The 25078-nt window shown below is 43.2% G+C and overlaps 1 protein-coding gene across 4 annotated transcripts in view; it reads left to right on the plus strand.

The window, feature by feature from the left end:
- VWA3B (von Willebrand factor A domain containing 3B) overlaps positions 1–25078 on the plus strand; it is a 225651-nt gene that overhangs the window by 187707 nt on the left and 12866 nt on the right. For all 4 annotated transcript variants that reach the window (XR_008677081.2, XM_031008311.3, XM_055378491.2 and 1 more), the window contains exons 23-24: positions 15611–15716; positions 22983–23107. Coding sequence is in view for 3 of the 4 variants with exons in the window: in XM_031008311.3 (XP_030864171.3) it covers positions 15611–15716; positions 22983–23107 (231 nt within the window). In the remaining variant the exon portion in view is untranslated. The remainder of the gene's footprint in view (positions 1–15610; positions 15717–22982; positions 23108–25078) is intronic.

Genomic DNA, 25078 nt, shown 5'->3' on the forward strand with positions numbered 1-25078 from the left:
CCTTGAGCCAGGTAGGAACACTGGGGAGAGAACAGGTAACAGAGACATGGGTTATGGGAAAGTAGGCCATGTGGGGCAAAGTTGAAGGTGCTCACAAAACTTCTGCCTTGGACAACTGTAGGAGCAGAAGCACTGCTACCCCTTCCATCCTTCCTCTGCTCCTCAGGGAGACAGGTGCACCCTGGCCAGCCTATCCCATCACATGTCATCCTCTAACTGTCTGCCACGTGTTTGTTTATTTCGCAGCACACTTCACTACCTGACATTATGTACACTTTTGTTTACAGTCTGTCTTCCCCACTGAAATAAGGGTGGGACTTGGTTTGTGGTGCCGTAGGTGCTCCCAGAGCCTAGAATCGTGGTGGGCACCTTGTAGGCATGCATACGTATTTCAATGAATAAATGAAAGAACAAACACAGAGGAGGCACAGTGAGAGGAAAAGCAGATTTTCAGGGAAAGGTAGTTCACTTTCAGCGCTCCTGATTCTTAGATACCCGTGGGGCACACAGGTGAGAGAGGCCAGTAAACAGCCACATGTCTGGAGTTTAGGAGAGAGGCCAGAGTTAAGGAGATAGATTTGGAGGTAATTTCAGGTGCTGGGAGAGGAGGAGGAGAGAGTAGAAGGGACCAAGGTGGATGAGGCCCAGGGTAGAGAGCCAAGAACAAGAGGCAGAAACTCAGCTTAGAAGGCCTGAGTAGCGTCACACAGCTGGAAGATGGCAGTGCTGAGATTTGCATTCCAGTGCACCTGACTTCAAATAAAAAAATCAAAGCACTGGACTAAAAGATGGTTCTGAGACCACGTACTTCATATACCTGGGAGAGTGCGCAGCACCAGGTGCTCAGCAGTAAATGCACACAGCACACATATCAGTGATGGCTCTTTCCACTGCTAAAGTTATTATCAAGGAGGTTTGGAAAGCCATGCAGAATGATGTCTGAAAGCCATTTGACTTGCCAAGAGAAGGTGCATTAGTGAGGTTGGCCAGAATAATGCCAGTGGAATGGTGGGGGCAAAGGCCAGTTTGCAGTGGGTAGAAGGGTGGGTAGAAGTGGAGGAAGTTAGTATAAGAAGTGAAGACTTTTTCTTCCAGATCTTCACTGGGAAGGCAGGGAGAAAGAAGGTGGGAACACCAGGTGAGCCAGTGCAGGAGAAGGCATTTAGTTTGTGCAGTGGCATCACTGGGTCTGCTGCTGCCTCTTGGTCAGGGGCTAAGACTGTCCCCTCACTGCCTTGCCCTCAACAGGCTGTCGAAAGCCACCCTTGTCTGTTAGGGGAACGCCGATGTTCCAGCATAGATGTCCCTAGGTAAATGGGGGAGAGGTCACATCTGGTGACTTCTCCTCAGAGATCTTTCCACTCGTGGCATGGCTCTCTGCAGTGGAAGATTTTGAATGTTGTTCTCTTGCAATGATACTTCTCCTTTCCATGTGTGATAGATTCTGAGACTTCAAAATTCCATTACTGTCACACCCCGCAGATTCGATTTCGTTACCCACTAACAGGACTCAAACTTTGGTGTGTGAAGCTCCAGGTTTCAAGGCCTTCTGAGATCCTGGGGTGAAAAATGCATCAGAGATGCAAGTCATTTTTCCTGATTTATATGTAAATACACTCTCATTTTAAATTCTTTTAGCAAGGGCAAAGCTTTTGATGGATGAGTATAAATTGCCATGAAAGAGCCCCTCTGTTCATCATTAAGCACCCTCATGAGCTGACTGATAACAAGCAGCAAAATGGGGATGAGACCATTCGGAGTGGGCTGCCCACGTGTGTCCAGAGGGCTGTGGCCACTGCGTTTGGAGTGGGCTGCCCACATGTGTCCAGAGGGCTGTGGCTGCTGCGTTCAGAGTGGGCTGCCCACATGTGTCCAGAGGGCTGTGGCCACTGCATCTGGCCTGCTCCAGGGCGCATTATGGAGTCTGGATGACCGGGGCTTTCTGATACCCTCATCTGGAACAGGGTTGCCCCCCCGCCCCCATAGCTGCCTTGCCGATTCCTAAGTTTGGGGCAGCTTCATGATTTTTCTGTCAGTAAGAACCAGCGGTGGGAAGGAGACACGGCAACAAATGCTGTGTCCAGGGAGCCTGTGCCTGCTTTTTATGCTCCAGCTTCCACGGGCAGTTCCTGGCTTGCCCCAGATGAGACCTAAAGTGAGAGCCGTTATTCCCACCTGCTCTGCCTGGCATCCTGCACAGGGCACATTCTCATGCTTGACTGTGTGATGGTTTCCACCTATTTCCATAATCCACTGGCTTCGTGGTGTCCCTGGAGAAGGGCACTTGGCTCACTGACTACATAATGACAGGAGAAATCTTAAGTCTGAAATTTTAAATTCCCTTTGAAAACTCCCCTCCCTAGCACCGCTCATGTTACTGTGACTGCAGATTTCACCCTCACTAGCCAATCCAGAGCCCTCAGAGCTGAACGATAGGGGAAGTTGCCAGAGGGCATCTGTGAATTATAATTAATCCTCCCTGGGAGCCTGGTCTAGGGCAGCCCAGCTGTGCTGTCCTCCAACATTTTCTGAATAAATAAAGATTGTTCTCCAGGGCAAATCCTTTGGCCCAGAAAGATCAAAAAGGCTCTCTCACCCATAACCTTGACTGCTTTGGAAAATCTGGAGGTAGAAAATATTTTTAAGCTGAAAGCATCTCTAAAGGAGGCCGTGGAAAGTTACCCACACCACTGGCTGCACACGTTTCCTTCTCAAAGGCGTGACTGGCAAGGAAGCTGGAGCCTATGGCCTTCAAGGGTGGGGAATTGAGTGCTCTGCTCCGAGAGAAAGAGAGCGTTAGGAAAATGCACACAGGGAGGCAGGCATGGGCGAGGCTGGATGAGGTGGAATTAGGAGAAGGAAGAGAAGAGATCATTTGCTGTTGAGAACATTCTGTTGGGTTGTGACTTTGACACTATACATGCAGGAAGATGTTAGCTGGGGAGACAGAGGAAAGTGTCTTTCAGTTATCAGTTACGTAAAATAAACTCAGAATATATACAGCTGTTATCTGTGTCCCAGAGAGTAAATGAACCAATTGTCATTCTTGAATTGTAATCTTTTTTTTTTTTTTTTACAGTCCATTAACGGGAGGTGTGAGGCATCACACCCTAACTAACTAGTCAGCCTTTCTAATTCCACTAGTAAAAACTTTAGTCTGTTTTGCTGATATTCAGGTCTGTTGGGAAGACTAGCTCCCTAGTGGCTGTGAACTGTTCTCCAGTGGAACAAGATCTACTGATGTTGAAACAGGAAATTTTCCCTGACTCCTTCATGGGACTTGCAAAGAGGGTGGCTTGTTTACTCAGCCCGTGGCTCTCAGCCCCTCTCGGGAGAGGGAGCACGCAGGTGAGTGGGTGCAGGGGCCAAGATGAGTACTTCTGGGTGCCGGCAGGAGCAGAACTCTATGTGGCCCCAAGGCAGCTTCTAGAGGAGTACCCACAACCCCTGGAGCCCCAGAGGGCGTGTGTTACAGTGCTCCTTTAGTTTTGCTGTCCACAGATGGCTAAGTGTTTAAGTCCTTGGTGTGACAGCCCGCTGTATCCCTAGCTCTTGTTCAGCATGCAGGAAGAATCAGGTCACACGAACAAATTGAAGATGGTAAATACAGGGGATTTTATTGCTGATGAAAGTGACTCTCAGCAGGATGGAGAGCTAGAAAGGGGATGGAGTGGGAAGGTGGTCTTCCCCTGGGGTTCAGCCATCACTGGCCACACTCTTCTCTGAGGTCCCGCCATCAAGCCATCCCCCTGAAGTCAAGCTGCTTCTCAACGACGTCAGGCTGCTGCTTCTCTTTTCTCCATCTCTGCTACTCCACTGCCAGTGGAGCCTGGAGTTTTTACGGGTACAGGATGGGGGGGTGGTGTGGGCCAGAGTGGTTTTGGAAAAGGCAACATTCGAGAAGGAAAACAGGAATGTGGGTCCAGGCTTGAGAGTGGGGCCCTCACTGGGGACTGCTGCCTTCTACCCAGTATTTCCCTGCCTCCTGTCCATATCAGTGGGCAGGAAGTTAACAAGTCTGGGGTGTGCACTGGTGATGTTACCATCACACAGAAGTGACGTGTGCACATTCAGACCATGCCGTCCTCAGACAGCACTGCAGTGATGGTTTAGCATCTGGAAGTGGGACCCCTGATGGGCCTCCAGGGCATGTGGCCAGAGTGAAGCTGAAATCCCAGAGGGAGTGAGAGGATGACAAAGAGAAAATGAAGCCCTTCATTACTGTGCCACGTTTAGCTAGGGGTTAGATGGGGCTTTAAGAGAGAATCCTGCTCAGAAACACCAGTCACTGGAGGAAACTGAAAGAAGGGGGAAAATATCCCCAAACTCTATTTTCTAAAAAGTCTTCTGTCTCATGTCCTGATGTTCAGGAATGGGAAGGTGGGTGTCAACTCTGGGGATCCCTGAGGTGACAAAAACTTAGAACCAGGCTGTCTGTTCATTCTGAAGCTAAAGGCACCCTCCTCGCTGGAGATTCGGCTGGGCAGATGCCAGCACTCTCCTGCCTCTACATTTGTCTTTGTTCCCAACCATGAATTCTACCCAAGCACCCTAAACAGATCTGGGGACAGATTTGCCCTCCCTGTCTGGAGGAAGAAAACGGAGTGTAGAGGGCTTAGCAGGGGCCACTCAGGAAGCAGAATCCGATTCATTCAGCACAAGTGAAGAAATGTTAATGAAGGAACTCTTTGCAGAAGTGAAGGTCAGTCTAAGGCAGTCCATGGGATATTGCAGGACCCCAGGACAAGCAATAGCAGGAAGCTGTTATCATCCCCAGACTTAAAGGGGCAAGGGAAGGAAAGAGTGTTCCTGGAGCCCTAGAGAGAAAGAGCAGGGAGTGGGCAGGACACCAATACCCCGGCTTCCTCCTGCCTTCTGAGCTTGGCACGTGCCTCAAGACAGCAAAAATTAGGGAGATAGGGTGGTGTGTTCCCTGGGGGCCAGCCTCTGGGGGTACAGAGCAGGGCAAGGAAGGGCAGAGAGCAAGGGGGATGCGTGAGTGGGGGCGGAATAGCCAGCCCAGAGAAGTGGATGTCTTGAAAAGTTTTCTTAAAGACTCAGAATTTGTTTGCACACCAGTCTCGTGTGAGATGTTTGTGTAAAGTAGGTGGCTGGTAGTGGTTCATATGTCAAGGCAGTGACACAAAAGTAGCTCCCAAGTGTGGCTTTTGTTCATCTCCAGAGTAGCGGGAAATGAATAACTGTATGAGGAACACGAAATTACAAATCCCAAGCTTTGGTGATTTCCAGATTTAAATATGTAACACACTTCAAATTTTTCTCTCTTTGTTTGTTTGTGTGCTTTTTCCTAAAAGAGCAATAAGGGAATATTTCCTAAGATGACGTTGCAGGTTTACTTTCAAGATAGGGAAATAGTTTTGGATTTTTTTGTTTTTCTGTTTGGAATATAGTATATATTTATTAGATTCCTTTGCTGCTACAAAGAAAAGAAAGAGAGAGAGAGAAAAAAACACACAAGTTTCTTTTCAGCAAAGCTTTGAGGTAGCTATTTGTTAATGTTTGACTGGAGGTTTTGCTTTCAGGGTGATTAACTGTTCTCCACACCCCGGTGCTGCCCTGGGGTCAGGGAGGGGAAGGAATGTTTCCTGGTTCTGGGATCTGTCTGTGGAAGTGTTTCTTGTGCCTCTTAGCCATTCGCACGGCACAAAGCGCCACCAGCTGGGATGAGGCTGAGGCCAGACCGCTCACCAGGCCTGTGCCGGGCTCAGGAAGCAGCGCCTGGAAAGGGAGGTGGAAACTGCACTGGGGTTTTGGGATGCGTGTTACTGGCTGTGTGTTTTCACGAGTTATACTCTGCCCCGGGGAGGCGGGGGAAAACCTCACAAAGCACTCCTCTACATCCCTTTGGTTTTTAAGGCAAGGCTAAGTGCCTAAGACTACTGGAAAGGAAGGGGATCAAAACCCCCTTAAGCCTTGGCTGGCCAGGCAGCACTGCCAGTTTTCCCTTGAGCCCCCCCAGATGTGCCGTACTTGATAGCAGCTCAAAAGAAGACCTTGCTGCTTCTTCAGGGCTCATGCAGGAAATTCCACTTAGAGCTTCACTTCTTTAGCACAATATTTGCCTTCTGTTAAAGTACAAATGCCCTGGGAAGGAAGGCACTAATTCGTTTGCCATGGGCCACTCGCTCCCCGCCCCGGAGATGCTGGGCAGGAGTTTGCCACTCCTGATTTCTATTTTCCTGTAAGCTCTTTTCTCATTCTCTCTCCAGTCCATTTTTCCAAGGGATGCAGAGTCTGGATACTTTCTGGGTGGATGGAATCCCTCTAAATCTAAATGAGTGGGGAGAGAGTGAGTTCCCAAACGCTTCAGGTTAGCCCCGTCCTGTTCACCAAGGTTTTAAAGGGAGTTGAATTATTCACAGAGACAGTTTGCAAATGTCCCGGTCTTTTAATTAAGTGTCCTAGAAAGGGGAAAGGTCAGCACCTGTCTGAACCTACACACATTCCTTTGATTAGAGCAGTGACAGACTTTACATGGCCTTAAGGACAAACGTGGACAAAGAAGCATGTTGGAGCTGCTGTTATGACAATTTGGGGATTGTATATGCTGGAGTTCAATGATTTAGGGCAGGAAAACTATTTAGTAGTGGGTGTTTTTAACAAGATTTTGAGCCAAAGATTAGTTCTCGTTAACTTGTAGAAATGTGTTCTGTACCCAGTGTAGAAGTATGCTGCTTGTTACATGGAAAATTTTAAAGCATCAAACCTTTAGTCATTTCACTATCTCCACCACCATGTCCAAGAGCATGACCTTGAAATTAAGTCACGAAATGAAAAGAGGGTCACACCATTTGGGGCCCTTGTCCATATCACCTGAGATTGAATCTGACAAGGAAGTGAGTTGGATTATCTGAATTTTGTAGACAAGGCTAAATCAAATTACTTAGCACACAGCATCCCTCCTGCTGGTGTCATTGCTCGTGGGACTTCCTCACTGAAACTGGTGTGCAGCTATTCTTGTGTGCCTGAGTCTAAACATATGTTGGCTTATTTGTTTGAGAGCTAGCCTTTCCTGCTGTCTCTCTATTCCCTCTGACTTTCATCACCCATGGGTTTCTTTTTGGACCTCAGTAGTTTGCATGTATTTTGTGTGCATGTATAGGCGAGGTATGGCAGAAAAGAAATGGAGTTGGGAGACGTTCTTTGATGTTAACTGTACGGCACCCCGAAGTCTTTGGCAAAATTCAAAACCAGCAGGATGTCATCTTTCTGGAACAAAGTTGTCAATATTCTGGCTGAAGGGATGGCACCTCTAGCTGCCCTGGGGAGATGTCTTTTCATCCTGGGAAGCCTATGTTCTGTTTCTGTGGGATGAACCATTATACTGAAGCTGGCCGTTGTGCTTCATCTGTGGTATAGTCCAACTGACTGTGCCATGATGCAAATGAATCATCATGTAGGCCATGGTGAATAGTTCCTTCCATAAAGTCCCACGCTGTGGAATCAACCAGAAACGAATTCTTGCCAATAGTAATAACAGTTGGAAACAAAGCAGAGTAAACATGAATTACTTTTTTTTTTTTTTTTTTGAGACAAAGTCTCACTCTATCACCCAGGCTGGAGTGCAGGGGTATGATCTCGGCTCACTGCAACTTCCGCCTTCCAGGTTTAAGTGATTCTTATGCCTCGCCTCCTGAGTAGCTGGGATTACAGGCGCATGGCACCACACCCAGCTAATTTTTGTATTTTTTTAGTAGAGACAGGGCTTTGCCATGTTGGCCAGGCTGGTCTCAAACTCCTGGTCTCAAGGGATTCACCCGCCTCAGCCACCAAAAGTGCTGGGATTACAAGTGTGAGCCACCGTTCACAGCCAACATGAATTACTTTTACGGTGTTCTTTAGTATCTGTCCTTGTCCTTTCCAGTGAACTTACAGGCATATGAATGACTTGAAGAGGAGTGATACTTGTAACCATTTAGAAAGACGTTTTCTTAGGCGTCATTTGCAGTGCTAAGAATGAATGCCATAGCATTGCTACCATTCATTGTCACCCAGGCAGGGGGAAGCTCTTCACAGAGAGAATGGCTATTCTCTATCAGAAGAATTGGGAAGTGAGTGATAACTATAGAAAAAAAGAGTTATCTGATTATTTTAGGCAACTCACCTCCCAGATTTATACCTTTAAACCCTTTCTGAAAATGTAGAAAGCAATCTCCTCGGTTAGCTTCTGGCTAAGAAATTGAGAGAATCAATATTTGGAATCTAGAGATGAAAGAGGGCTAGTTAAATAAATTATGTGACTCTACTCATTCAGAATTTTAAAAAGGAACTTTAAATGTATCTAGGCATAGGTTCTAAGAAATGACTTCTCATACTAATGAAATCTAAGAGGGAGAAATGCCTTCCCAGAATCGATGTGGACATCTTTGCGGAATCAGGTTTTTATTCGTCTGGAGACAGAGAGACTGTCTGGTGATCTCAGTGACCAAAGTATCTTCCCAGCCAGCTGGTCTTTGACATGAACACTGGTGACCTGAAGCAAGGTGGCTTTTCCGTAAAGGCTTTAAACTTTATGGAAAAGTGAGGTTTTTAAGTAACAGTTGATTTAGCATGGCAGGCTCCAGATTCTGAAGACTCTAAATTCTATCCATTATTAGAACACTTTACACAGTCTTCCATTGAAGAAATGACTGTAGGAAGCTGTGCTTGGGCATCCCACTGGAGTATGAAGATGGAAAAACTGTGCTACTCATGTTCTCAGTTGTGGCTGGTGCATTTCTCTCATCTTGTGGGAACTGCCAGCAAGGGTAGCAGGCTTGCATCCTGGCCTTATACATACATCCTAACAGTTTCTCCAAGAGTGTAGATTGGACCCTCCTAAACAGAAATAGGGAACTAGGAAGTGGTAGAGATTATTTAATTTGTTGCCTTACTTTGCATATGCAGAAACTGAGGCCCAAGAAGGCTGAGCAGTTGCCCAAAGTCCCATAGCCAGGTGGGCATCACCCAATCCCGTTTCTCCTGCCTCCTAGTCCAGCTCCTTCCTCTGAGGTCATTTCAAGCCACAGTAGGCCATTTTGAACCTCGCACTAGAAAGAATGCTTAGGTTTCTCCTCTGGGTGAAAGCTCAGGAATAAGCAGGTGATATTCACCACCCACCAGTGATGGTGAATTCTCTTTGATGTACTGATTGCCTCAGCAAATGTGCAAATTCCACAAGTAGGGAGGGACCCAAGCAAAGTTTGGCTAAATGTGAGCATCGTAAACAAAAGAATATAGTTCACCATCCATTTTTGTCCGTGGCTGCAGAGGCTACAAGCAACGCAGGTCTGAAGACTTCCCACAGTCCCTGTAAGAGACCTTAACCCCTCAGCTTATTTATTCTCCACTTCTGAGGATGCGGCTCTTGAGTTTTCATCTCTGAGGTTATAAACCGTATTTCCACTTATTTTAATGAACCTAAAAAGCATCTCCAAACAGGTCCAAATGATAGATGGCTACAACAGAACCCAGTCATATCAGGGCACCATGGAAATGAGCCCACTTATTTCCAGAACCCAAACTGTATTGAACATGAATAATAACCCAAGAGCAAATGGTGTTCAGACTGCCTGAAATTATTTAAATTTTTATAGCCAACTGCCTCATAAATTACAGACTTTCTTAAGAGGAGGCCTGCAAATGAACTCATAAAGCATGCATTGAATATTTTATTTATGGTACAACTATAGCACGGCAAATACATAGCTTTAGCTATATAGCTATATCACTGCAAAAAGGTGGCATCAAAATGTCTGGGCAAACACTTTGTATTGGACTTTGTGTCATGGAGAAGAGGAGCATTTGATGGTCTGAAAAGAGGAGACACTTGAGAATTATTTTGCTAGGCACTCCAATTGGGATGGAGGACTAATTTCTTTAAGAGACTCAAGAATTATAATAAGTTTATGGTTAAGAAAGAAAAAAAATGAGTAAAAATCTAGGATGGAAAATCCCCAGTTTCAGCAGTGTAGCAATTTGGAGAAAAAGTCCTATGTGGTTTATCTTTTGATTTGTAGATGGATTCGGAAGCTCCTGTACTCATTCAGTCATTCAGCCCACTACAGTATATGCAAAATATTATGAGTGGTTATGTAGAGCAAACCAAAAACATTTTTACCTTAAAAAAAAGATTTGTAGAAGTATAATTTGTACCCTCATGAAAGTTACCTATTTCAACTCAATGACTTCTAATAAAATTGACAAGAGTTTTCAACTTACTACCACAATCCACTTTTAGAACGTTATCTTCCTCCTAACAAGATCCCTCATGCCCATTTGCAGTCACTCTCTGTTCACACTCTCAGCTCTGGATAACCACTAATCAATTTGTCTCTATATATTTGCCTTTTCTATGCATTTTATAAATAAACGGCTGGATAATATTCCATTGTATGGATATACCACATTTTGTTTTTTCATTCCCCAGTTAATGGACATTTGAATTATTTCTACCTTTTTATTATTATGAATAATGCTGATATGAATCCTCATATACAGGTCTTTTTATGGTTATAAATTTTCATTTCTCTTGATGAGGTATATGAAATGAAATTTTCATTTCTCTTGAGGGGTCATATGGTAAGTTTGTTTAATTTTTTAACAAACTGCCAAACTTTGTTCCAAAGTGTCAAAAATCAATTGACCATAAATATAAGGATTTATTTCTGGACTCAGTACTGTTTCACTAATCCATATCACTATCTTATGTCAGTACCACAATTTCTTGATGACAGTAGGTATAGTAAGTTTCAAAAGAAAAAAAAAAAAGCAAGTCCTCCAAATTTGTTCTTTTTCAACATTTTTGGGGGGTCATCTGGGTCCTCTGCATTTATATGTAAATTTTAGATTCAATTTCTCAATTTCTGCAACAACAACAAAAAGAAAATCCAAAAACAAGCAAACAAAAAGCTTGCTGGGATTTTAATATAAATTATAATGTCTATATATCAGTTTAGGAACAAATGACTATCTTAATAATATCAAGTCTTCCAATCCATGAACATGGTATGTCACTCTACTTATTAGATCTTTGATTTCTCTCAATGATATTTTTTAGTTTTGAGTGTATAAGTCTTCCACTTATTTTGATAAATTTATTCCTAAATATATTCTTTTTTGATGCTATTATAAATGAATTTTTTTCTTAATTTCATTTTCAGAGTGCTCATTGCTAATACATAAAAATACAGTTGATTTTTTCAGTACACTTATCTTGTAACATGACACCTTGCTGAACTTGTTAATTAATTCTAGTAGTTTTTGGGTGAATTCCCTGGAGTTTTCATATACAGAATCATGTCATTTATGAATAAAGACAGTTTTACTTGTTCCAATCTGGAGACACCTATTTATTTATTTATGCCTGACTGTACTGGCTAGAACCTCAAATGCAATGTTGAATAGAAGTGGTGAGAGTGCCTTACTTTGTTTCTGATCTTAAGGATAAGTCATGTAGTTTTTCTAAATTAGGTATCATGTTTACTGTAGGCTTTTCATAGATGTCTTTTCTCAAATTGAGAATGTTTTCTTCTATTCCTGGTTTGTTGAGTTTTTATCATAAAAGGGTGTTGGATTTTGTCAAATACTCTTTCTCCATGCATTGAAATAACCATATGGTTTTATCCTTTATCCCATTAATATGGTATGTTACATTAATTGTTATCTTTTGTTCTATTAATATGGGTGTTAAACCAGTGTTGCATTCCAGGGACAAATCTGACTTGGCCATTGTATATAATCCTTCTTATACGTTACTGGATTCATTTGCTGTATTTTCTTATGGATTTTGTGTCTACATTCATGGGGAATATAGGTCTATAGTGTCCTTTTCTTGTGATATATTTGTCTGGTTTGGTGTTGGGTTAGTGATTCCCCTTCTCTTTTCTATATCAATGATCTTCCTAGTAGTTTCTAGTTCCCTATGGCTTCTCTTTTCAGTTCTCCAGCCAGAAATCTGGGTTTATTAATATATACCCAGCTCAGTGGCTTCTATTTATTGTGTTTGCATCTGGAGCCAAACAGAGGGTGGAGAGCGAAAGGGAGAGAGAGAGAGAACAATGGGATTTCACTCCACCTTCTCAAAATCACAATGCCACTAATTAGACAGGAAGATTTAGCCTCCTTTAGAGTTTTAGGCTCAAAACATTGCTGCACTGCCACAGGATTGCTTGGTGACTGAGGTGTGAGAATGGAGAATAAAAAGAGGGGAAAATTTTTGTATTCTTTCTGAGTGTTAGGATTTCCTTTTTCCATTTATTAAGCTAGAACTCTAGGATTCTCCTAGAGCTCTCTCTGTCTGGACCCTTGTGCCTATTTCTGGGTTTTGGACCAGGCCAAGAGACACTAGAGAGAACAAATGGTAAACCCACCACTAGCTTGGTGGTACTTTGAGTCCTTATCTTCTTTTCCGACCCTTTTACCACTACGTGTTTGCTTTTCAGAATCCTTAAATAGATTTTACTTAGAACTCAAGCTCTTTCTCTGCTATGTTATTTCATTTTTCTAGTAATTCATTTTAATATATTTTACAAGAACATTTGTCCTCAAATTGATTGGGAATTAAAAATAATGACTATTCTGGATGATGGAATGAAGGCTACAGGGGATTTTGAAGGGAGAGATGAATGGGGATTGGATATTTCTGTTAACAGTCATCAAGCATAAAAAAATGGAACTTTAGAGTTGGATTTTATAAGTCAAAATGATGCTAATAGTTTCTGCATGTAGTAGACATAGTCATGACATTTACTCCAACTTTGATTCATGTAGTGCCATTTGGAAATAACAAAACAATCTTTTCCTTTCTTTTTCTGAAATTTCCTGGGGGTGACATTGTTCCAGAAAGGCTATAACTGAGCTGGTCTTTGAAGAAATTATCTGCAACAGGAAAAGGACCTTGTTCGTTTTTAAAGATCCTTTTTCTCTGCATTCTTCAAATTGGATACATTCTATTGTTTTGTCTTAGAGTACATGGTCTCTTTCTTCTGTTATATCAATTCTATCATTTCTGCTACTGAGTCCTTCCAGATATTATATATTTCACTTCTAAAATTTCCATTTTAATTTAATAGTTTCTATTTCTCTGATGAAACAAAAAACTACCTTGCCATTTATTTCAAGAGTATTTACCCTTTACCTCATAGACTATGGTTATAATTGCTAATTCAAGGTCTTTATCTGATCATTCCAATATCTGAGTCTTCCCAATTTGGGACTCTATTGATTGCCTTTTACCTTGAGAATTGGTCATATTTGCTTCTTTGTTTGTTGAATTTTTTATTATATAATGGACATTTTGAATATTTTGAATATTATGTTTTAAGATTCTGGATCCTGTTTAAATTCTCTGAAGGAGATTTAATTTTTTTCCATCAGACTTGGTTAGGTTTAGACTGCAAGCTCTGCCTTACCGTCTGTGGGCAGTAGTTTCCATGTCAGTTCAGTTTTAGAAGGCTGTGCTATTCACAGCTTAAGTCTGCATGCATCACTCAAGGTTTATACTGTTAATCTGGGACTTGGGCAATGGTTTACATTGTAGTTCAGTTCTCAAAGCTTTGCTGTGCTGCTTTGAGTGTTTTCTGCACATGTGTACCTTAGGGGTAGTCCAGGACTTTAATTCATTCATATAGAAAATAAAGGCATTCTCTTCTCCCTCTCTTTCCTCTGTGAGATTTCCAGATTAATTATTAATTTTTATCAAAGTACATGTTTCATATAGTTCGCTATTTTATGATTTGCTATATTTAAACTTTTTATTCCACTATATGAAAAATATTATAATTTTACTCTCATCCCTCCCCTCTTTGTCTCCCACTCCTAATATTGGATATTTACATTATCTTTTATTCTGTTGGCTGCATTTGTAACATTTTATTTAATATACATAAGCCTCTACTTCTTGATCTATCAAGTTGCATAACTTCTTCAATTTGTGAGTTCACATGGTGGTAATATCTATGCTTTTTCTTTCCCCTTTCATTCCAACCTTTCAAGAGCTACACTTAAACCATCGTGTTGTCAATGTTGTACTCTTTCCAAAGGTTCACAGTACATGTTTAAAATTTTTCATTTAAAAGAACACAAAAAAGTATTCGTACTATTCTAACTGGATAAATATTGTTCAATACTGGGACAAGTCACAGTTCAGGAGTATATGCCTTCCTTAAGGTCCTATGTGATACACTGGCCAATTGAAGAATGTTAATAGCATCAAGCAAAAGGATTTCTTTACCTTTTCTCCTTCAGTATGTAAAATTACGTTACTTGTTTGAATCATTATTTTTGCATATGTTAGATATATATATGCATGCTTGTATATATATATATGCATACATTTCCAAGATTTCTAAGTCCTCTTTTTTCCTGGGAGACTTCCTGCTGTCTGTGACTTGTGCAGGCTTGTCATTCTTACTGGAAAAGTGCATTTCCAAGTAACTTCCTAATGTAGGATGAATGGGAAGGGAAAGTTTCTACCTAGGGATATGACCAGAAATTCCTTTGTTTTTCCATTTGATTGATAGTTTGCCTGGGTTTAGTATTCTAGATTGACAGTTATTTTCTCTCAGAACTTTGAAAGCTCTACCCCACTGACTTCTAGCATCCACGGTTGCATCAACCAGGAGATATAAGGAATGAGGATAATTAATTTATTAGCCAATTCAGCCCATGGACTTCTTTCCTCTTTGTGAGACAGCGATCATAAAGGTTCTCCTTTGTCCTGAAGAGGTGGGCTGGGATATTGGATTTCTGTAAAGCACTATGTTTCAGTGCTTGTCTCTCTCAAAGTTGCTAGTGGACTTTTCTGTTGAAGGGCCCCTTTACTGCTCACTGTTCTAGGAAGGCAGCAGTGCTGGTCATGGTGCTGTTGTAGTCTTTGCTCTCCAGCTTCGAGACTGTCAAAGAATGTCAGGAATTCTAGTTGTATATGTAATTTTTCTTTATTTTCCTTTTCTTCAATTACTCATCCAATTCTCCTTGTACCTTGAGCTAAAGTATAAAAGTTGTGGAGGGCAGATATTGCCCTTGCCAAAATAGTAACATTTAATTAACATAAAGCAGAAAGTGCTCCAAAGTGAGTGTATAGTACAGGGATATTCTGTAATTCTTCTATAACGTGATTCTCAATAGAAAATTTCAGGTATATTAGTCTGCTTCTACATTGCTATAAAGAACTACCTTAGACTGGGTAATTTATGAAGAAAATAGGTTTAATTGACTCACAGTTCATAGGCTGTACAGGAGGCACAATTGGGGAGGTCACAGGAAACTTACAATCATGGCAGAAGGCAAAGGGGAAGCAAGCACATATTCACATGGCCAGAATGAGAGAGAGAGTGAAAGGGGAGGTGCCACACACTTTCAAACAACCAGATCTTTTGATAACTTTATCACAAGAACAGCACTAGGAGAATGGTGCTAAGCCACCCCCATGATCCAACCACCTCCCACCAGGCCCCACCTCCAACGTTGGAACTTGTAATTCAACATGAGATTTGGATGGGGACACAGAGCCAAACCATATCACTAGGCTACCCAGTATTTATCATTTTCACCATCTGCATTCACTTTTTCTCATCAATTATTCCTGTTTTGTCTTTTTCACCAACAGAAATTGCAAGGAAATCCAACAAAGAAAACCAAATCAAAAAGACCAGATCCCCTCAAAGGACAGAAGGTTATTGCAAGATGTGATGAAAATGGCTTTTATTTTCCAGGTAGTTTTTTTTTTTTTAATTTCGTGAGGCTTTTGTTAAATAATTTGATACTGGGGACAAGAAGTTTCAACCTGTGCTTTTGCTAGAACACTGACATTTCATGAGCTGGCCTGAGCTAGTCCACTTTTCACAGAGAAGAAGTGGAATATCTCTGGCCAGCTCATGAAATGAGCATATTTGGGCCCCCCAAAAAAGTAGCCAGAAAAATGCACTTATTTTAATTTCTTATTTTTTAGTAAACAAATTTTTATTACCCATTTACTGCGTTGCATGTATGTAATATTTTGAAAGTACTGGTCTAATGGTATGAGCAAACAGGTGAACATTCTTGCTTTTTGGAGATTACATCTTAAAGGAGACAGACAAGCAATGAAATAAACAGATAAAATATGTGGTGTGTCAGATACAGTGCCATAGAGAAAAATCAAGCCACAAATGGGGTTGAGAATGTCGGGGTGAGGGTTTTGATTCTATATCTGGTGGTTAATGAAGAGCTCCTGGGGAAGGTGACATATGAATAAGGACTTAAAGGAGGTGGGGCAAGCCATGAGATTGGGGAAGGGAGTTGTAAGCAGAAACAACAGCGGTGCCCAGGCCTCAGGGTGGAGTGCACACGTGTGTTGGAGGAAGGGCCATGAGACTGGGATAGCTGGGCCTCAGAGGTTTGCCCCAGACTTCCTGGGGGATGTGATCCCTGAAGGAATCAGCCAGCTGCAATTCAGCAAGGGGTGGAGGTATGAAGGGAGTTTCATGGATGGTGACAATAATACGTGTGAAGACAGAAATGAAGAAAGACATCTATGTCTGGAGAAATAAAACTGATTCTGGCTGGAACATAAAATGAGAAGGAAGGGTGGAAATAATAAAGCTCTTCAGAGAGGTAAGCATGGGGCTATGCATAAAGGGTCATATTAAGGATTTGCACTTTACCCTGAGGGCAATGAGAGCCACATTTAAAGCAGTAAGAAACACAATCACATTTGAAGTTTTCAAAAGCTCTCTCCCACTGCTGTGTGAAGATTGGATACCAAGGGGTTAGGATGTCTCTGGTCCCTGGCTTCGGGTGGTAGATAGATAGTGGTACCCACAGGAGATGGTGGTGTGGACGGAAAGACAATGAGATGTGTCTGCAACATGATGAATTGCAGGTGCCTGCAAGATGCCCAGATGAAGATATCAGAGAAGCAATTGGAGATGTGGGTGTAGAGTCTGGAGACAGAGATTTGGGAGACATAACCGCAAAAGTCATCACTGAAATCATGGGAAGGGTCTGTAGGGAAAAGGAAACTGGGAGAAAACCTTGAGGAAGCTGTCAGGCAAAAAGATTACATTGCAGGGCGGGTGTGGTGGGTCACACCTGGAATCCCAGCACTTTGAGAGGCCGAGGCTGGTGGATCACTTGAGGTCAGGAGTTCAAGACCAGCCTGGCCAACATGGTGAAACCTCATCTCTACTAAAAAAAAAAAAAAAAAAATTAGCCGGGCACCTGTAGTCCCAGCTACTCGGGAGACTGAACCAGGAGAATCACTAGAACCTGGGAGGCAGAGGTTGCAGTGAGATCACGCCACTGCACTCCAGCCTGGGCGGCAAAGTGAGACTCTGTCTCAAAAAAAAAGATTACGTTGCAGATACGTAGCTGGCCTTTCATAGGCATGATCTATCTATCAACAGTTAAAAGAATAATTATTATTTAAATTTAATTGAATAATATTTTAGGTGGGAAAAAAATACTTCAGCAGGATTTTTGGTTTCCAGCAGGCATATATGTACAACTGACATCAGGGACAGGTTATTTGAAATGTGATAAATGTGCTTGGGAGTTGCCTGGACGAGAGTAAATATGGATCCCAGCACTTGGGATGATCGCATAGGCTAAGGCATGACACCCTTCTTTACAAAGGCTGGGAATCTTCCATTTCTCTGGGATGCAGATTTTCTAAGAGGTGATTATAGAAGGCCACCCCTGCTTGAGAAATTTTGATTTTCTGAATTTGAGCCTTGGAGAGAGTTTTATGGCTAAACTAGTAGTCAAATGAAAATACTAAAAGTGGGGCCAGGTGGGGTAGTTCACACCTGTAATCTCAGTACTTTGGGAGGCCAAGGCGGGCAGATCACCTGAGGTCGGGAGTTCGAGACCAGCCTGACCAACATGGTGAAAACTCATTTCTACTAAAAATACAGAATTAGCTGGACGTGGTGGCGGGCACCTGTAATCCCAGCTACTCGGGAGGCTGAGGCAGGAGAATCGCTTGAACCCAGAAGACAGAGGTTGCAGTGAGCCAAGATCTTGCCACTGCACTCTAGCCTGGGAGACAGAGCGAGACTCTATCTCCAAAAAAAAAGAGAGAGAAAAGAAAATGCTAAAAGAGACTGGATTCTAAATGGTTGGGTTAGGGGCTTGGGGTCACTTTGCTGGCTAGGGCCCCGGGGAAATGTAGAATGGCTCGAACTTCTACCCAGCACCATGCTTGTGTGATGAGAAAATTCTAAAGACCTACTGGGGGGAGTAGAGGAGACGGGGCTAATACCGTGGCCATGTGCAATGCCTGAGGCCACAAAGGAAATTTTTTTAAAGTGCAATTAGAGGCAGAAAGTACATACTATACTCCCAACAGCCGCATGGGATCTGACTAAGCAGGAATTTTTAATTTGCAGTGTAATTAAACTTCAATAAATCAGCTTGAAGGAAATAATTGAATTTAGTCATATAACCGGTAATTTTGATTAGTGTCTAAGTAGTAAACTTTGACTCAGCCAGATTAAGTGGCAGTGCATGGGTTATCTCCATGAACCTAGTTTTTGTGGCCTCTCTCCCCAGTCACCTGATCTTTTCCTTAACTGGGAATAACTTTACATTCATGATTTTTTTATTAAAAATTCAAACATACAGAAAAGTCACAAGAATAATACAGAGAACCCCACTATACTCTTTACCCAGATTTGCCAATTTTTAACATTTGGTCACATTTTATCACATATATTATTTTATTCTCTCTTTCATACATGCATACACACACCTTATTTTTTCTGAACTCTTAGAAATTAGGTAACATTTATCATGTTACTTTATCCCTTAACACATCAGTGTGTATTAAGAGTAAGAATAATCTCTTAATATAACCACAATAAAGTTAGAAAATTCAAAAAATGTAACACTATTATAGTACTTTTATTTAATCTGTGTACTTTGATTTCGTTAATTGTCCCAATAATGGCCTTTATCACATTTATTTTCTCCAGGACAGGTCTCAGCCCAGAATCATGCATTGCATTTAGTGGACATGTCTCTAGCCCTCTTTGATCTAGAATCATTCTTTAGCCTTTCGTATTATCTTTCATGATAGTGACATTATTTAAGCATAAGGCCAGTTATTTTACAGAATGTTCCTCAATTTGGGTTAGATTAGATTCAGGTTATCATTCCCAGCCAGAATACTGCCTAAGTGATGTCATGGCCCTCTTGGTCATCCCGTCTAGAGGCACGTGATGCTCACCTGCCCTCATTGGTGATGTTAATTTAGATCACCTGTTCACTGTGAGTCACTATTTTCCCTCACACACACACACACACACACACAAAAAAAAGAAGTCCAAATAGAATGTTGCAGAGCATAGGCATGACGTCATTGGTGACTCCTTTTCTGGTAACTGTTGTTCAAAACCTCCTAAACATTTTTAGTAAAAAAACCAGCTCACTTTAAAATGCACCTCAGCAGAAGGCAAGATTGGAGTCACTGGATTGAGGCATCCACTACATGAGGCCAGGTCCACGCGGAAGCAGAGCTGGCCAGGCTGGCTGTTGCCACCGTCATCGGGATTGTGGTGGGGATTTCCCTGTGGCCAACGTTATTCCAGGGGTCAGTGTGGGTGATCCAGTTGAGGAAATGACTGTGTTGTACAGAGCGATAGCCTGGCTTATCTGGATGCCGAAAGACAAGGAGGAAGACACATTTTCAACCCTTATTTGAAATCATTATTTGTGGAAATTGGGTCATCCTTCCTGTTGTTCGGTGAGAAGCAGCGTTTTACTTCGGGAAATCCACAGTGATTTCTGCACTATGCCATAAGAACAAGTTGTCATGAAGAAAAAGGGGACAAAACGGAACACTTTCTCAGGTGTGATGAGCTCAGGTCAAAAAGTCCTGTGTTTTCATTTATTTGAATTCTGCCTCTTGCCTCTGCTGGCCACACGACTGCAATCACTTTGTTTCCCTGTACCTCAGTGTCCCTGTCTTCTCCAACGGGATTTAAAACAATGAAACCCTTCATAAGCTGGCTGTGTAGATTAAATGCGATGACATACAGCCCTTTGTTAATTCCATGGAAAGAGTTTTTCTGCATCCGATGTGAGAGCTCCTCTTAGGAGTAGGGATAAACACCTCGCCTCCTCTCCTGGGGAGGAGGGAGCTGCTTTCTGTTTCATAGCAGCTTAGAACCTTTCACAGCAAGTCAAGGCAGCAAAAGTCAGCACAGAGGGTAGAAAGGAAACCTCCGAGACTGGAGGGAGAAGCGGACACGAGGACTGTGAAGGATGACACTGCCGAGGAGTGGGCAGCTGGAGGGATGCTCTGGCTGGAGCAGAGTGAAAGCCTTTTTGAAGAGGTGGAATTTAAGCTGGGCTTTGTATATCGGAAGGTTCTTAGAGCCAAAGGTTTAAAAAAAAAAAATCCAGTCTCCAGCCTGACAAAACCTATTTGGAGCAAAGGTTCAGAACCACTCATGCATCTTTCACCAAACAAACTGACTTTCACTGTTTACTCAGATTGTGACACCAATTCTCTGACCCCTGAGCACCCGCAGCATTTTTGTTGAAGGCCTCCATAGGAGCGCAGGCCCTTTCTCCAGCTGAATACAGGACAACCCCGACTGAGCCGACTCATCCCCAGGGAGGCACTGGGCTTACCAGCTTCCGCCCAGAGAAGGAGGGGAGGCAGTGGAAGCTCTGGGCCCGCCAGCCTCTGCCCAGAGAAAGAGGGGAGGCAGTGGAGGTTCTTCAGCTTGGCCACTCTTCAGAACCGAGGTCCTCAAACGGGTCCCAGAGATTTCAGAGCTGGGAGACACAGCCTCACCTCTCAAGGCTGAGGACAGAGAGAAACTATAGGGTAAGGGAAGCCAAAAATTGGAGCTGATCTTGAATCAGGACACAAGAAATGGTTGCAATCCCTTAATTAGATGGAGAAGGAGCAGGTACAGAGGCTTAGCACTGGTGGGACAGGCCAGTCCTGGGCCCTCCAGCTGCCCAGAGTGAGGCCACATGGGGGCCCGCGAGGCCAGGTTGAAGACAGACTGTAAGAAACTGTGCTCATTTCTGGAGACGAACAAAGACCCACATCTACAGAGATTATACAAAGAAGGAAGCTGAATTAAAGGAACTAAAAAGAAGTCATCATAACAGTCCAAAAAGTTTAGGTCCAAAGATGAAAGTCAGTGATAAATGGTTTAGGCTTCGTCGGCTACACAGGCTCTGTCACAACTTCTCAATTTAGCCAAACAACTGGAAAACTGCCTAGTAGGCTTGATACTGGATACTGCTAAGTCCCAAAGGCTAAGGATTTGAAGAGAGTCACATGGGCCAATGTGGCTGTGGTGGCAGCTCAGACCCTTCCCTGGGGCCGTGGGAGGGACGTGGGGCACACAGTGCGTGGCAGGAGACAAGTCCCCTGATTCTCAATCAGAAGCGGCTCTTGTTTCCAGAATAGAAATTATTTCTAAAAGGTAGTATTTGTTTTTCTGATTAAAAGGGTAAAGTCAGTTTATGGTAGAAAATGTGTGAATAATGTGTAAATATTTCAAAACCCAAATTAAACATTTTAGTCCGATCAGAAAACACACAATGGTAAGCTGGCTTGAGTGTGCGTATTTTTCAAAAAAAATTCATTCCTTTGGCCATTTAAAACAAGACACATGGATCAAGACGAAAATCAGCAGCTGTCTCTTTGCCCCATGAGAGGACACAGGGCTTTGCTTAGCAGGCACGTGAGCCAGGACCGGGGAGCTGCTGCAGCACATGCTGTGGAGCCCAGCGGGATGCGTGTGCTCATTTCTGTCTCCAGGAGGGTCTGTGAGCAGCTGATACTGCTGGGGGAGGTGTCCAATGTCATCATCTCCCCCTTAATGTTTAGAATCCCTTTTTAATGGGAGGATAAATTTCAAGTCGGATAAATTACAAAAAATATACATCTTAACACAGGTATTTTCTTTTCCTAGAATGATAATCTATTCTAATAATTATGTTAATTAAAATGTATAACAAAATTATTATATAACTAAATAATATATATGTTTGTGTGTATATATATTAGGCTGGTGCAAAAGTAATTGTGGTTTTGGTCATTTTTTTAATGGCAAAAACCACAATTATTTTTACACCAACCTTATGTATCTATCATGCACTCCTTTAGTATAACTAAAAAAGAAACTTCTTACCTGTTTTTTCATTTTTTTTTTTTTTTTTTTTTTAGACATAATTTTGCTTTTGTCGCCCAGGCTGGAGTGCAATGATGCAATCTCAGCTCACTGCAACCTCCGCCTCCCGGGTTCAAGCATTTCTCCTGCCTCAGCCTCCCGAGTAGCTGGGATTACAGGCGTGCGCCGCCATGCCCAGCTAATTTTTGTATTTTCAGTAGAGACGGGGTTTCACCATGTTAGCCACGCTGGTCTTGAACTCCTGACCTCAGGTGATCCACCTGCCTCAGCCTCCCAAGGTTCTGAGATTACAGGTGTAAGCCACCACGCCCAGCCTTACATCTTTTTTCTTTGTTCCTTTCAGCTGTACATTTTGGGGAAGCTGAGTATGTTCAGTCTAGTCAGATGAAAAGCCAATTTGGATGGGAGTTTATATTTCCTTTTTACTTTCACAATTTAATTAACAACATGTATTTTCTATCTTTAAGTATTATGGAAGAAAATAGGGCTAAAGTAAATGAAAATATCAGGTGGTAGGAGGTGTTTGAGAAGAGGATCTTTATTTCCAGAACCCATGTTCCTGTCAGGATGGAGGCTGAAGGCGCAGGATGAACAAGTCTAGTCCATTCTCACTGGTTCTCATCTCAGCGGGTGCCCAGACCAGGCATGTGCACCACTTTGAGTTGGTCAACCCAGTAGGCATCCTATGGTGCCCAAGATTATCTGCTGGAGAAATCAAAGGGGCACACTGATTTAAACAGGCAAAGTGTTATAACTCAGCATGGCCAGAAAGATGGCACAAGCCTAAGGGAAGGGATGTTATTTGTCTTTATATTTTATGTTTTCTTTGATTCCTTCCAGGGGTTGTGAAGAAGTGTGTGAGCCGCACCCAAGCACTGGTGGGCTTCAGTTACGGAGACACCAAGGTCGTGTCCACCTCCTTCATCACGCCTGTGGGGGGCGCCATGCCCTGCCCACTGCTCCAGGTACCCAGTCCCTGATGTGTTCTGGGGCCTCTTTTCACCATCCACAGAGTTTTGAATAACAGAGAACGCCAAGGCCACTGTTTGGCCCTTTGCTGAACCTACACGGGCTCCTGCAGGGAGGGTGTGTTTGGGCAGGAAGAACAATGGCCCCTGTTCTGGGACCTGTCACCTGGAGATTTCTTTGCTTGTGACCCTGACCTGCCGACTCCCTGTTATGTAGCTCAGGGCTGCACAGACTTGTTTGCACTGCACCTTGAGGTCCGTGTCCCTTTACAAGACAATAGAGTTTGGGGGAAAGACATTGCTGTAGCTGCCAGTACCGTGGACACTTTTAACTGCAAAAGATTATTCTATTCTATTCTATTCTATTCTATTCTATTCTATTCTATGCCATGCCATGCCATTCCATGCCATCCCATCCCATCCCATCCCATCCCATTCCATTCCATTCTATTACATAATAACAAGGGCAGAGGTAGCACTTTCCTTGGCACTGTAATCAGCTGATGTCAGACGGTGATACCGTAATGCACAGTTAGCCCAAATGTGCATTCCACAGATGTGTCACCGGAGGAAAGGCCATGAATGTCAGTTGTCCAGGGGTGTTTTGAACAAAGAATTGAACAATATGCACAAATAAAGTAACAAAGGAACGGAACACAGGAATGAAGCTGCGAATGCAGGGGTTTATTAAAGTTAGAAAGCACTCCACAGGGTGGGAATGGGCCCGAGCAAGAGGCTCAAGGGCGCCATTACAAAGATTTTTGGGTTTTAAGTACTCCTTTTGAGGTTCCTATGGACTACCCCTTATCTGGATGAAGGATTTGGTCTGTGGCTAATTAAAGGCTGAGGTGAATTAGTGCCCTATGTAGATGAAGGGATGGCCCCTGCTTGGCCTGTGGCCAATCCAAGGCACACTCCCTTTCCCTCTGAGCCGGGTGGAAAGGGAGGGTTGCGGGGAGACTGGCCTTTGATCCTTTGCTACCCGGCGTCAGGAGATGGGGTTTCTCCTTTTGGTTTAGCTTTAGGAAGTTTGCAGTGATTGGCCTTAGGTTCCCTGCCTCAGACCCAGATGTTTTCCCTTTGATTTAACTTTAGGAAATTATCACAAATTGGCCCCAGATTCCCTGCCCCCCAGACCTTGGTGCTTTCCCTGCCCCCAGACCTTGGTGCTTCGCTTGATTCAGCCTTAGAAAGTCAGCACGAATTGACCTTAAGTTCCCTGACTCCAGACCCTGTTCTCCTGCCTCAGTTGGGCCAGATTAATGTGTTCTCATCTGCTCACAAACTCATAAAAGCTGTGCCATGTCTGGCTCATCCTCTTGCCGCATTCCTAATTCCAGCTCCAAGGCCTGGGATTAGAGGGAAATCCTTGCAGAGCACCCTGCTGCTGTCTTGCCCAGTGTGAGCCGGGAGGAGAAGCGCTGGAGGAGGAATTGGAGAATTCATCCTTGGGCCTCTGCTGCTGCTTCCTAGTCAGAGCGCTGGAACACAACAGTGCTCTTGTACCCTGACGATGCAGAAGGGCCTGCAGCCTCTGCATGTCCCTCCACAAGATCCTTTTTCTCCTGCAAATTCTTCATTTGCGACTTTTACCCTTGGATTCTGGGTGTGTGCTTTGGAGCAACAATAAACAAACCTCTCCCTTTCTACGTCTTGGTGACAGCCCTTCTGGCAGATGAGGACACTGTTTATCTTTGCATGACAAACACCCCAGGTTCCTTCAACTAGTCTCTTTAGGGTGTGGTTTCCAGAACCCTCACCATCTTGCTGGCAGACCCTTGGGTCCTTGTCAGTTGGTGAAGTCCTACCAAAATGGGGCTTCCCAAACTGGTCACAAAATTCCAGATGTGGCCCAATGAGCCCAGAGAATCTTGGAACTCTTTCTTAACTGAGAAAAAAAAATATCTATTTGAATTTTAGCATCAGTACTTGCCAATTGCCTTGGAGTATTTTAAAACTTGCTTATGT

The sequence above is a fragment of the Gorilla gorilla genome, chromosome 12, assembly GCF_029281585.2.
Source record: "Gorilla gorilla gorilla isolate KB3781 chromosome 12, NHGRI_mGorGor1-v2.1_pri, whole genome shotgun sequence".
In the NCBI taxonomy this organism is placed as follows: Eukaryota; Metazoa; Chordata; class Mammalia; order Primates; family Hominidae; genus Gorilla; species Gorilla gorilla.